At 51.4% G+C, this 13,103-nt stretch overlaps 1 protein-coding gene across 2 annotated transcripts in view; it reads left to right on the top strand.

The window, feature by feature from the left end:
- The window catches only part of TCL1A (TCL1 family AKT coactivator A), a 9,333-nt gene extending 3,346 nt beyond the window's left edge, over positions 1-5,987 (top strand). The window contains exons 2-4 of one of the 2 annotated variants that reach the window (XM_002920490.3): positions 1,378-1,548; positions 1,968-2,028; positions 5,906-5,987. In XM_002920490.3, the coding sequence (XP_002920536.1) occupies positions 1,378-1,548; positions 1,968-2,024 (228 nt within the window). In that variant the 3' untranslated portion in view covers positions 2,025-2,028; positions 5,906-5,987. Of the gene's footprint in view, positions 1-1,377; positions 1,549-1,967; positions 2,029-2,587; positions 2,674-5,905 lie in introns of those variants that run through there. The other variant, XM_034643138.1, reaches the window with a different exon arrangement.
- The last annotated feature ends 7,116 nt before the right edge of the window (positions 5,988-13,103 follow it).

Genomic DNA, 13,103 nt, shown 5'->3' with positions numbered 1-13,103 from the left:
AAGAAAAAAGATGAACAAGCAGTCCAAAATGGTTGAAGGATATAGAAAACCATATAGGAACACAGCAAGAATGATGATTTCCACTTAGATCTTGCAGGGTGATCTGAATTATTTCTTAACAATTCTAGTTTATTTTATAGATGGAAAATTTAAAAAACGATTTCCACTTTGGAAAAGTAGTTATTGAACCAACATGAGGGCCTAATTTATATGCCAGGCACGATTTGGGGCTGTGATGGTTTGCAGTGAATGTGATAAAATCCAGCCGCTCATAAAGCTGGCACTGCAGGGGGTGCAGGACAACAAAATCATGAGGCCCCTGGTAAGTTGTGCAGGATGAGAGGCAGTCATGAGTGGGGAGGGGTCTACAGGCAAGACCCCTCGAGTATTCATTTGCACTTGCCTGTCGTGCTTTTGTCCATCATTTTATTTGAAACCTTTGTGAATCTCCCTTTTAGACATGCATGCTTCATGTGTATTTCACAGAGTTGGATTTTGCTGGAATGTGTCCCTATAGACACATATTTGTGCAGAGACCTGTCTAAAAGAAGGGTGTGAGCCTTGTGTAGATCGAGGGGAGGAAGTTCCAGGCAGGGGACCACAGATGCAAGAGATTGCTGGGAACATGGCATGTCCCCGAAGTAGCGAGGAGGCCTTTGTGTCTGGCACAGGATGGAGGGCGAAGGACAGACGGCAAATGAGGGAGGCAGGGGACAGTGGGAAGATTTCAGTTCCCTCTGCCTGCTATGAGAAGCCACCAGAGGGTGTCAGGCAGGGGAGTGACAGGATTTTTAGACGCACACCCTGGCTGCTGTGCCAAGAGCTGACTTGGGGGGGGCACGTGCCCAGCAAGGCGGCAAGTTAGCTCTTTGAAGGAGAGGGGCGGTGGTGGAGCTGGGGAACGTCGTCTCTCAGCTGACTTTGGGGGCCGGGGATATGTGTTTCAGTGGGGCTCTGTGGGGGCACCTGGCTGGCTCCGCCTGCGACTCTTGATCTTGGGGTTGTGGGTTCAAGCCCCACGTTGGGTATAGAGATTACTTAAAAAAAAAAAAGTTAAAAGGGACTGTATGACAAAATAAAGAAAGAAAACCTCACAGCAGCTAAGGAATCAAGGACAGGCTTTAGGACTGTCAGGAAGCAACGGGCCCGGTGTGGCCCCATCTGGGTGTCCAGACGCCTGAGAGTGCTAGTCATCCTGGCCTCGCCAGTGTCCCTGAGAGGGGCGTGCATGGCTTAAGCGGGGACGATGCTGGGGACGGTGATCACTGGCATTTCAGATGCCAGCTGGGCTTCGAGGGGGGCGGAAAGGACTCTGGGGATTTGTGCGCTGGAGACCCTGGGCCCTGAAGGCGTGCCCTGGTCTTCCCTTGCCTTCAGACGGAGAGTAGCCTCCAGGTGCTCATGCGTCAGGAGGATGTGTCCCTGGGGGAGGCCGTGTGCCCCAGCCTGCTAGCCCCGTGCCCGCTGCCTTCCATGTGGCAGCTCTACCCTGGAAGAAGATACCGAGGCTCAGACTCAAGTTTCTGGCGCATAGTGTACCACATCGAGGCAAGTGTGTCCTTCTCCCAGGGGCCGTCGGGTCATCTTGGGTGGCCCTGCCTCTCCGCCCCCACATCTGGCCTCTGAGCTGTATCCGTTCCCCCATCTCTGCCCCAAAAGCTAGACAAGGGAAGGAGTTCACACTGCAGGTTCTTAAAGGACTGGGTGAGAGAGAGGGTTAGAAGTGACAGCCTGGGCTGCGCTCTCAGGTCTAACGGAAGCTTCCTAAGCCACAGGGGGCCTCTCCGCTGGGCAGTCGGGGTGAAGGCTGGTGGGAGGAGGGGCTCCTGGAATCCCCCACCCCAGGGCAGCTTTCTGCCTGTTGCTCCAAGCTCCTGGAAGGCCCTGAGCCAGGGACAGAAGGACCGGAAAAAGACCCCCCCCGCCCCCCCCCGGGCTCCGGCCTCTCACCCCCTTCTCTCATGCAGTTCAGCGGCAAGGAGGACATGCTCCTTGAGCAGCTGCCAGACCCGGAGGACGAGTGACCAGGTGAGTAGCTTCGGGGCTCAGCACCCGTTAGTCCAGAGTGACCAGGTCAGAAAGAGGGAATACCCTTCCCCTGTGAGGGCCCTGCTGACTCCCACCCCGACTGCACTGCCTTCTGAGGGTCTCAGGCTCTGGGGGTCCAGGCTCTCCCCTTTAGCACCTTGGGGGCTAATAATTTTGAGGGGAGCCCCCTTCCTGGTAGGGGCGCATATCTGTACAGTGCCTCACAGGTTTGTGGGCGCTGAGCTAGGAATTACGTCATTTCGTAGATTACAGAGGGGAGCTTTGAGGAAGCACAGTGACGTGCAGGTCACAGAGCCGGGTTCCAAACCCCGGTGTTCCGACCCCAGGCTGCTCACTCTATTCGTAATCTGTCCCGGCTCAGACACGAGGCTTCAGTTCGGCCCCCCCAGCCCCCCGAAGTGACCACCATGCTCCCCGTGCAGACTCGCCCCAGCAGCTCTGCTCCTACCCACCCTCCACCCTGCCCCAGGCCTCTGCCACCTCCTTCCCTTGGCCTTTGATTGTCTTCTCTTGTCCTTCTCTTGGCCTCGGGGCCCAGGTCCCCCAGCTCCTGTCTCCTCCTGCCGCCGGAGTCCAAGAGCTGCTGGCCTGCGTGGGAATGTTCACGCTTGCGTTCACCTTCGTNCACCCCGACTGCACTGCCTTCTGAGGGTCTCAGGCTCGGGGTCCAGGCTCTCCCCTTTAGCACCTTGGGGGCTAATAATTTTGAGGGGAGCCCCCTTCCTGGTAGGGGCGCATATCTGTACAGTGCCTCACAGGTTTGTGGGCGCTGAGCTAGGAATTACGTCATTTCGTAGATTACAGAGGGGAGCTTTGAGGAAGCACAGTGACGTGCAGGTCACAGAGCCGGGTTCCAAACCCCGGTGTTCCGACCCCAGGCTGCTCACTCTATTCGTAATCTGTCCCGGCTCAGACACGAGGCTTCAGTTCGGCCCCCCCAGCCCCCCGAAGTGACCACCATGCTCCCCGTGCAGACTCGCCCCAGCAGCTCTGCTCCTACCCACCCTCCACCCTGCCCCAGGCCTCTGCCACCTCCTTCTCTTGGCCTTTGATTGTCTTCTCTTGTCCTTCTCTTGGCCTCGGGGCCCAGGTCCCCCAGCTCCTGTCTCCTCCTGCCGCCGGAGTCCAAGAGCTGCTGGCCTGCGTGGGAATGTTCACGCTTGCGTTCACCTTCGTTTCCTGGCCCTGCGTGTTCCGCTCCGCCACCCCCAGGCTGGGAGGGAACGAGGGGCACAGGATGAGCCCTCCCCGGGGCCTTCGGGGCTTGCCTGCAGCCCCCTCGGCCTCCCCGGACAGATTGGCACTGGAGAGGAGGCAGGGTGGTACGGCTTCCTCCAGCTGCCCCAGCTGTAGCCATCGCCCTCTTGTCTCCGGCCCCCGATGGCGTTCGGCCTCTCTCTCCATTCTGCCCCTTGTGCGCTGTATCCCGTGGCTGCTTCTCGTGCTGTCCCCTCAGCTCCGAGTGCCTCTGGCTGCAAGGGGATGAGGCACACTCACTTGAGCCCGGGCCACGCCTTAGAGCCTCTGGACCAGCCGTCGCACATGGTGCATGCCTGCGCTTGTCCCTGCCTATAAAAGCCCCCCCCCACCGGCAGGCTCTGGTCCAGTTACAGGAAGGCCTGAGAGGAGCCCAGATCTGTGTGTAGGACCGAGAAGCCCACTGGTCCCTGGTCCACAGCTCACGACCTAGATAGAGGGAGGCCGAGTAAGCGAGCCCTGTGGACGCCCTCAGGTGGCCCATGTGTGTAGAGGTTCAGAGGTCGAAGGGGCCCCTTCTTTTTAACGGTGCCCACACACCTTGGTGTTATGAAGTTGTATGTAGTGTGAACACTTTGTGATGTTGATTGATTAAATGTAAAACAGTTCATTTACCTTTGTGCTCGAACCAGCTTCTGTCCGTGACCTGGATTCCAGTGGAGAGAAGCAAGAACAGGCAGTCACCAAATTAGAAATTTGGAAAGGGAAAGAATACTCGTGAATGTAGTGTATTTCTTTTACTTTGGTGATAAGACCGGAAATCTTTTTTTCTTTTCTCTTTTCTTTTTTCCTTTGCTTGTATATAATCCAAATACTCAGAGCCCCAGTGTTCTTGGAGGCATGATTTGAGAACCCTTGGAGACGAGGACCTCAGAAAGTCTTTGTCAGCAACTCCTCATGTTCAAGGTCCCTCTGTGTGGTCCCTGCTCCCTGCGGGGGCACTCACCGGGCACTGTCCTTACATGTCTAGTTCCAGTGCCAGCAGGAGTCCCTCTCCCCACGTGAAACTGTCCCCAGCTCCCCAAGCCTCCGCCAGAGTCCTTTCCCGCCTGCCCTGACCCGCAGTCACAGGCCAGCCCACCCGGTGCCCCGTCCCCCTGCTTCCTTCGCAAGGTGAGCTGCCCCCCTCTACCTGAGGAGGTAAGCAGGGCCTCAGGTCCGACCAAGCGCTGCCTTCCAGGAGAAGGAATCCGTCCCCTGTGGCATACTGGTCCTCCCCACTTGTGTGTGACCGCAGTCTAGAGCTTCCTCGTCACAGAGAGACGTGGGGGTAATGATATGTATATTGCTAAGTGTCTAATAAGAATCCTCTAAGAAAAGTACCACTTCTCCTTTTTTATGTTCCCTGATCCCAGTCTTACCTGGACAGCTAGACATGGGACCCCACATGTGACACGGTCTGTGTCTCTCGTGATTTTCACCGCATTGCCTTACACAGGGCTTGCCACTGTAAGAGTTTGGTGTGTGGGAGCTGTTCCTAGACAGACCCTTACCGAGCATCAGGACGTCAGAGCAGGAAGAATGTCAGAGATCAGCCAGTTGCCTCATTTTAGGAACTGGCCTGGGAAGAGGAAAGTTCTTGTTTGGGGCTGACTGTGTTCCCTGCCCCTCCGCCCACATTCGTACGTTGACGCCCTAACCTCCAGGCTCCAGGTGGGGCCTTTGGGAAGTGGTTAGGGTTCCCTGGGGTCATGAGGGTGGGACCCCGTGATAGGATTAGTGCCCTGATAAGAAGCCAAAGAGTAGAAAGAGCCGCTCTCCACACACATGCCCCCAAGGCGAGGCCCAGTGAGGACCCAGAGAGACAACAGCTGTCTCAGGCCGGTGAAGAAGGTCCTCACCAGACACCCGGTCTGCCAGCACCTTGATGTTGGACTTTCCAGCCTCTAGAACCTTGCGAAATAAATGTGTGTTGTTTAAGCCACCGGCGTCTGGTATTTTGTTACATCAGCCCAAGGAGATGGACCGTCCTTGTTCCAGATGCTCATTTGGGAAACGGCTGACCGGCCCTGTGGACTCAGCTAGGTGACCAGAACCCAGGCCCCACTTTCACACAGCCTCATTCTGGGAAAAAAAACCAGCGGGAAGCTTGGGACGTGCACTGTCCTGTGGAGGAAAGAGAACAGGGTAATCTGATGGTGAGTTAAGGTGGATGGGGAAGAGATTCCCGTCTCTGGAGGCAGCCTCTGAGATTGGACCTCAGAAATGAGAGAAAGCTAGATTCTTAAAGCAAGGGAGAGAGTCCCAGAGAGAGGAAATGGTGTGCGCGGTGCCCATTTAATTTGCTGTGGAAATTAGAAACGGCAAAAGGATTTCTGCTCACTAAAAGAGAGGCTGTTGTATCGGAGTAAGTGGCCCTAACGAATGAACTGTAAATGCAGCACAGAACCTCCGTGTTCCACAGCAAGAGGGACAGGGCTTTGGGNGAGGCTTCAGTTCGGCCCCCCCAGCCCCCCGAAGTGACCACCATGCTCCCCGTGCAGACTCGCCCCAGCAGCTCTGCTCCTACCCACCCTCCACCCTGCCCCAGGCCTCTGCCACCTCCTTCCCTTGGCCTTTGATTGTCTTCTCTTGTCCTTCTCTTGGCCTCGGGGCCCAGGTCCCCCAGCTCCCGTCTCCTCCTGCCGCCGGAGTCCAAGAGCTGCTGGCCTGCGTGGGAATGTTCACGCTTGCGTTCACCTTCGTTTCCTGGCCCTGCGTGTTCCGCTCCGCCACCCCCAGGCTGGGAGGGAACGAGGGGCACAGGATGAGCCCTCCCCGGGGCCTTCGGGGCTTGCCTGCAGCCCCCTCGGCCTCCCCGGACAGATTGGCACTGGAGAGGAGGCAGGGTGGTACGGCTTCCTCCAGCTGCCCCAGCTGTAGCCATCGCCCTCTTGTCTCCGGCCCCCGATGGCGTTCGGCCTCTCTCTCCATTCTGCCCCTTGTGCGCTGTATCCCGTGGCTGCTTCTCGTGCTGTCCCCTCAGCTCCGAGTGCCTCTGGCTGCAAGGGGATGAGGCACACTCACTTGAGCCCGGGCCACGCCTTAGAGCCTCTGGACCAGCCGTCGCACATGGTGCATGCCTGCGCTTGTCCCTGCCTATAAAAGCCCCCCCCCACCGGCAGGCTCTGGTCCAGTTACAGGAAGGCCTGAGAGGAGCCCAGATCTGTGTGTAGGACCGAGAAGCCCACTGGTCCCTGGTCCACAGCTCACGACCTAGATAGAGGGAGGCCGAGTAAGCGAGCCCTGTGGACGCCCTCAGGTGGCCCATGTGTGTAGAGGTTCAGAGGTCGAAGGGGCCCCTTCTTTTTAACGGTGCCCACACACCTTGGTGTTATGAAGTTGTATGTAGTGTGAACACTTTGTGATGTTGATTGATTAAATGTAAAACAGTTCATTTACCTTTGTGCTCGAACCAGCTTCTGTCCGTGACCTGGATTCCAGTGGAGAGAAGCAAGAACAGGCAGTCACCAAATTAGAAATTTGGAAAGGGAAAGAATACTCGTGAATGTAGTGTATTTCTTTTACTTTGGTGATAAGACTGGAAATCTTTTTTTCTTTTCTCTTTTCTTTTTTCCTTTGCTTGTATATAATCCAAATACTCAGAGCCCCAGTGTTCTTGGAGGCATGATTTGAGAACCCTTGGAGACGAGGACCTCAGAAAGTCTTTGTCAGCAACTCCTCATGTTCAAGGTCCCTCTGTGTGGTCCCTGCTCCCTGCGGGGGCACTCACCGGGCACTGTCCTTACATGTCTAGTTCCAGTGCCAGCAGGAGTCCCTCTCCCCACGTGAAACTGTCCCCAGCTCCCCAAGCCTCCGCCAGAGTCCTTTCCCGCCTGCCCTGACCCGCAGTCACAGGCCAGCCCACCCGGTGCCCCGTCCCCCTGCTTCCTTCGCAAGGTGAGCTGCCCCCCTCTACCTGAGGAGGTAAGCAGGGCCTCAGGTCCGACCAAGCGCTGCCTTCCAGGAGAAGGAATCCGTCCCCTGTGGCATACTGGTCCTCCCCACTTGTGTGTGACCGCAGTCTAGAGCTTCCTCGTCACAGAGAGACGTGGGGGTAATGATATGTATATTGCTAAGTGTCTAATAAGAATCCTCTAAGAAAAGTACCACTTCTCCTTTTTTATGTTCCCTGATCCCAGTCTTACCTGGACAGCTAGACATGGGACCCCACATGTGACACGGTCTGTGTCTCTCGTGATTTTCACCGCATTGCCTTACACAGGGCTTGCCACTGTAAGAGTTTGGTGTGTGGGAGCTGTTCCTAGACAGACCCTTACCGAGCATCAGGACGTCAGAGCAGGAAGAATGTCAGAGATCAGCCAGTTGCCTCATTTTAGGAACTGGCCTGGGAAGAGGAAAGTTCTTGTTTGGGGCTGACTGTGTTCCCTGCCCCTCCGCCCACATTCGTACGTTGACGCCCTAACCTCCAGGCTCCAGGTGGGGCCTTTGGGAAGTGGTTAGGGTTCCCTGGGGTCATGAGGGTGGGACCCCGTGATAGGATTAGTGCCCTGATAAGAAGCCGAATTGTAGAAAGAGCCGCTCTCCACACACATGCCCCCAAGGCGAGGCCCAGTGAGGACCCAGAGAGACGACAGCTGTCTCAGGCCGGTGAAGAAGGTCCTCACCAGACACCCGGTCTGCCAGCACCTTGATGTTGGACTTTCCAGCCTCTAGAACCTTGCGAAATAAATGTGTGTTGTTTAAGCCACCGGCGTCTGGTATTTTGTTACATCAGCCCAAGGAGATGGACCGTCCTTGTTCCAGATGCTCGTTTGGGAAACGGCTGACCGGCCCTGTGGACTCAGCTAGGTGACCAGAACCCAGGCCCCACTCTCACACAGCCTCATTCTGGGAAAAAAAACCAGCGGGAAGCTTGGGACGTGCACTGTCCTGTGGAGGAAAGAGAACAGGGTAATCTGATGGTGAGTTAAGGTGGATGGGGAAGAGATTCCCGTCTCTGGAGGCAGCCTCTGAGATTGGACCTCAGAAATGAGAGAAAGCTAGATTCTTAAAGCAAGGGAGAGAGTCCCAGAGAGAGGAAATGGTGTGCGCGGTGCCCGTTTAATTTGCTGTGGAAATTAGAAACGGCAAAAGGATTTCTGCTCACTAAAAGAGAGGCTGTTGTATCGGAGTAAGTGGCCCTAACGAATGAACTGTAAATGCAGCACAGAACCTCCGTGTTCCACAGCAAGAGGGACAGGGCTTTGGNTTTCCGCTTTTTGCCTCTTATAAATAATACTGCTACGAACATTGATGTCTAAGTTTTTGGGTGGACATATGTTTTTATTTCTCTTGGTTATGTACCTGGGAGTGGAATTACTGGGTCTTCTGGTAACTTGTTCTTGACTTTGAGGAATTACCAGACTGTTTCCCAAAGTGGCTGCACATTCCCACCAGCAGTGTGTGAGGGTTCCAGTTTCTCCACGTCCTTGTTGACACTTACTACTCTGTGGCTTTTTGATTCTAGCCATCCAGTCGGTGTAAAATGATACCTCATTGTGTTGATTCACACGTCCCTGATGGCTACATTTCATGTACTTTTTGGCTATTTGTGTATCTTCTTTGGAGAAATGCCTGTTAAGATCAATTGCCTATTCTTTCATTGAGGTATAATTGAATATAATGTATTTCAGGTGTATGACACATAATGATTGNAGCAAGAGGGACAGGGCTTTGGGCGGGGGGGACTGAGATGCTGCCGCTGGAGGCGGGACGAGACTTCGGCAAAGGGGCAAGTAACAGAGTTGGGGTTTAGCGTGGGGTTGAGTTGCGGAGGCTTGCCAATGGGCTGTTGATTGAACAGGGCTCCAGAAGGCAGGTCGGGACTGAAACGACAGATGTAGGAGACATTAAAAGACACATGGTCATTAAAGCCAGGCCCTGACGGAGGTCACTTAGGCAGAGGGGGTGGTGTCTTTGGAAGCTGGAGAAGAACGTGTTTTTAGAAGGGGACCTCAGAGCACACGGTGTTGGGGGCTGGGTAACGAGGGAGTGACCGACCGTGGGATCTGGTCACCTGGAGACGGATGGTGACGTCCTGAAGGAAAGTTCCAGTGCTGAGACGGGTGGGAGCAGAGAGGAAAGGAAGTCAGGAGGGTTGACCCACCTCTGAGCTTTGTTAGGGGGGCTCGGAGAAGCCTGGCTCCCAGGGCGGGTTGAGTTGGGGGTAATGAGCCTGGGTACGCGTGCAGAAGGGGACAAACCAATGAGGTAGAACTAGGGGCGGAGGGGGGTACAGTCGAAGGAACAACATTCCTGAAGCGAACAGAGATGAACCCGGGGCGCATACGTGTGTCAATGTCGCACGCAGCCACCCCTGCGGTTTTTAATAATGGGCCCATCCTGCTTCCTCCCCCCCCCACCACACACACAAAATGGGATCCGTTTTATTTTGTTTGCTTGTTTTGCTGAAGTATGTTAGCCGCAAGCATTTTCTTAAGTATCTTTACAGAGGAGACTTTATCCCTGATAGCCACCGGGCCATTATCACACCTGACAAAATTAACTAATTCTTTAATACCCTCTCATACCCAGTCTGTTTTCAGATGTCCTCACTGATGGCCAGTGTCTTTTCTCAGTTGATTTAAACCAAGGCACAGACAGCATGTGGTTGCCGTGTCTCAGGTCTGTCATCATCTATGCAGGTAAATTGCCCTGTAGACCTTCTGGGTTTGGTTCATGGCCTCCCAGAATATCCTTTCTATGCTTCTCCTCTTCCTGTTTCCTGGAAACTGCAGTTAAATTGAGAGACTTGATCAGACTCTGCTTTAATTCTTTGGGCGTGAATCCCGCATAGGTGGGGCCGTGTATACAGCTCATGGAGTCGGGTCAGGAAGCGCCCACGTCGGGTTACCCTGCTCTGGGTGGCAGTGAGAGTGATCGGTGGGCTCTGGTGTTGTCAGCCTCCCATCGGTCCTGGAGGCCCCGCGTCAGCCTGTCCTCTCTGAGCCTTGGGCCTATTGATGATGCGAAGTCATCCTGTCCGAGAATAGTATCTTGCTTTTTATTTAAGTCTCCGTTGTGTCTCTCAGGAATGCTTTATGGTTTTAATCATACACGTTTGGCACATTCTCGTTGAAGCTCTTCTCGGGCTTTTTATTTATTTTTATTATCGTAAGGGTGTCTCTCCTTTTGTCATCTTGAACAGGATGTTGCTTGAAGGGTTGCACCTGTACCCATGCGTGTATAAAATGCCTATTCTTATTTCCCGTATGTCAGTTTTATAGTCTGCTATATTCCTACATTGTCTCATTATTTATAGTAGTTTTAATTTAGTCTTTGGGTATTCCAGATGTATAATGATAATAGCTGCAAAGAGAGATACGATGACCTCTTCTTCCTAATTCTTGGTTTGAACTCCTTTCTCTTGTCGAATACTCCAGGGCTATGGGTAAGTAGTGGAAGTGCTGGGCATTCTTTTATTTTCAGAATTTTATCAGGAGAGCCTCTAGAGTCTCCCCATTAAGCATGATCCCGGCTTTGGAGCTGAAATATTTGTATTGTGTCATGCCAAGAAGTATCTCTCAATTCCCTTTTCAGAGTTTTAACTTGAATGGTTATTGAGTTTTGTTACATGCCTTTTCCATATCTAAGGAGATGATCATATGATACTTTCCTTGCACTCTAATAATACCCTATTAATATTCAGTTATTGACTCTTTCTTGCATTCCTGGAATAAACTCCACGTGGTCATGATGTATAAGGTGTTACGGTGGATCTCCCTGCTGATATTTTATTTAGCATTTTTGCATTGTAATAGAAGTGATCTGGAGTTTTTTCTCTCCACCTCCCCCCTCAGTTTTTGTCAAGTTTTGGCATCAAAGTTATATCCGCTTTATAAAAAGAACTTGGAGACTTTCCTTNGAAGTGCTGGGCGTTCTTTTATTTTCAGAATTTTATCAGGAGAGCCTCTAGAGTCTCCCCATTAAGCATGATCCTGGCTTTGGAGCTGAAATATTTGTATTGTGTCATGCCAAGAAGTATCTCTCAATTCCCTTTTTGGAGTTTTCACCTGAATGGTTATTGAGTTTTGTTACATGCCTTTTCCATATCTAAGGAGATGATCATATGATACTTTCCTTGCACTCTAATAATACCCTATTAATATTCAGTTATTGACTCTTTCTTGCATTCCTGGAATAAACTCCACGTGGTCATGATGTATAAGGTGTTACGGTGGATCTCCCTGCTGATATTTTATTTAGCATTTTTGCATTGTAATAGAAGTGATCTGGAGTTTTTTCTCTCCACCTCCCCCCTCAGTTTTTGTCAAGTTTTGGCATCAAAGTTATATCCGCTTTATAAAAAGAACTTGGAGACTTTCCTTGTGTTACATCCTATAATAGTGTAAGTAACATTAGAATTTTTTTTTAAGCTTGGTAGAATTCCTTTTATGAACCCATTCAAGCTGGTCCCTCTTTAGAAAGAGCAGTTCTACAATTTTCTATTTCTATGAAAATTGGTCTGTTCAAGTTTTCTCTGTCTAATGGGGTCCATTTAAGTTAAATCAATTTTCCTAGGAAAGCATAAATTTCCTCTAGGTTTTGTATTTTATTTTCAGAGTTATTTAAAATAGTCTCACGACTTTTCATATTCTGTCTGGGTGATGATTGCCCCTTGTCATTTATTATTTTGTCTTTTTTTGTGTTTTATCCCACTTTGTAAAATAAGTTCATCAACTTTAAAGAAGTTTAGTTATTTACTTGAGAGAGAGAGAGAGAGCACGTGCGCATGAGCAGGGGGGAGGGGCAGAAGGAGAAGCAGACTCCCTGCTGAGCAGGGAGCCCAATGTGGGACTTGATCCCAGGACCCTGGGATCATGACCTNCACGTGCGCATGAGCAGGGGGGAGGGGCAGAGGGAGAAGCAGACTCCCTGCTGAGCAGGGAGCCCAATGTGGGACTTGATCCCAGGACCCTGGGATCATGACCTGAGCCGAAGGCAGACGCTTAACCAACTGAGCCACCCAGGCACCTCAAGTTGATCTATTTTATTTCCCAAAGAACCAACTTTTTGATTCATTTATTTATTCTGTTTTTTAAATTTTTTTTGGTATTCTATCTCATTGATGTCTCTTTTTATCTTTCATTCTTTATTTCTGTACTTTTTTGTTTTCCTTTTCCATTTTCCTTGCTATTTTAATTGGGTACTTAATTTACATCCTTTCTAAAATTTCTATATAGATATATAGCAGTTTTATTTAAATATAATTGACATGCCATACAATTCACATATTTAAAGTGTGCAAGTCAATTGTTTTTTGCATATTCACAGGTTTGTGCTGCCATCGCCATGATTAAGTTTAGAACCTTTCCATGACCTCAAAAAGATACCCCAGAAGCACTAGCAATGCCTCCATAAGGCCCCCAGACTTCTTAGCACCAGACAGTCACTAATCTCCTTCCCACCTCATGGGTGTGCCTGTTCTGGATGTTTCATAGAAATGGAATCGACACTATGTGCTCTTCTGTGACTGCATTCTTTAGCGTAGTATTTTCAGAGTTCATACATGTTTTAGCGTGTATCAGTATCTCATTCCGTTTGATGACTGAATACTACTACATCAGATGAATAGTCCACATTTTATAAGTTCATGGACATTTGGTTATTTCCGCTTTTTGCCTCTTATAAATAATACTGCTACGAACATTGATGTCTAAGATTTTGGGTGGACATATGTTTTTATTTCTCTTGGTTATGTACCTGGGAGTGGAATTACTGGGTCTTCTGGTAACTTGTTCTTGACTTTTTGAGGAATTACAAGACTGTTTCCCAAAGTGGCTGCACATTCCCACCAGCAGTGTGTGAGGGTTCCA

The sequence above is a fragment of the Ailuropoda melanoleuca genome, chromosome 14, assembly GCF_002007445.2.
Source record: "Ailuropoda melanoleuca isolate Jingjing chromosome 14, ASM200744v2, whole genome shotgun sequence".
In the NCBI taxonomy this organism is placed as follows: Eukaryota; Metazoa; Chordata; class Mammalia; order Carnivora; family Ursidae; genus Ailuropoda; species Ailuropoda melanoleuca.
The sequence above is the reverse complement of the archived record's forward strand: the minus strand, read 5'-3'. Positions and strand labels throughout refer to the sequence as shown.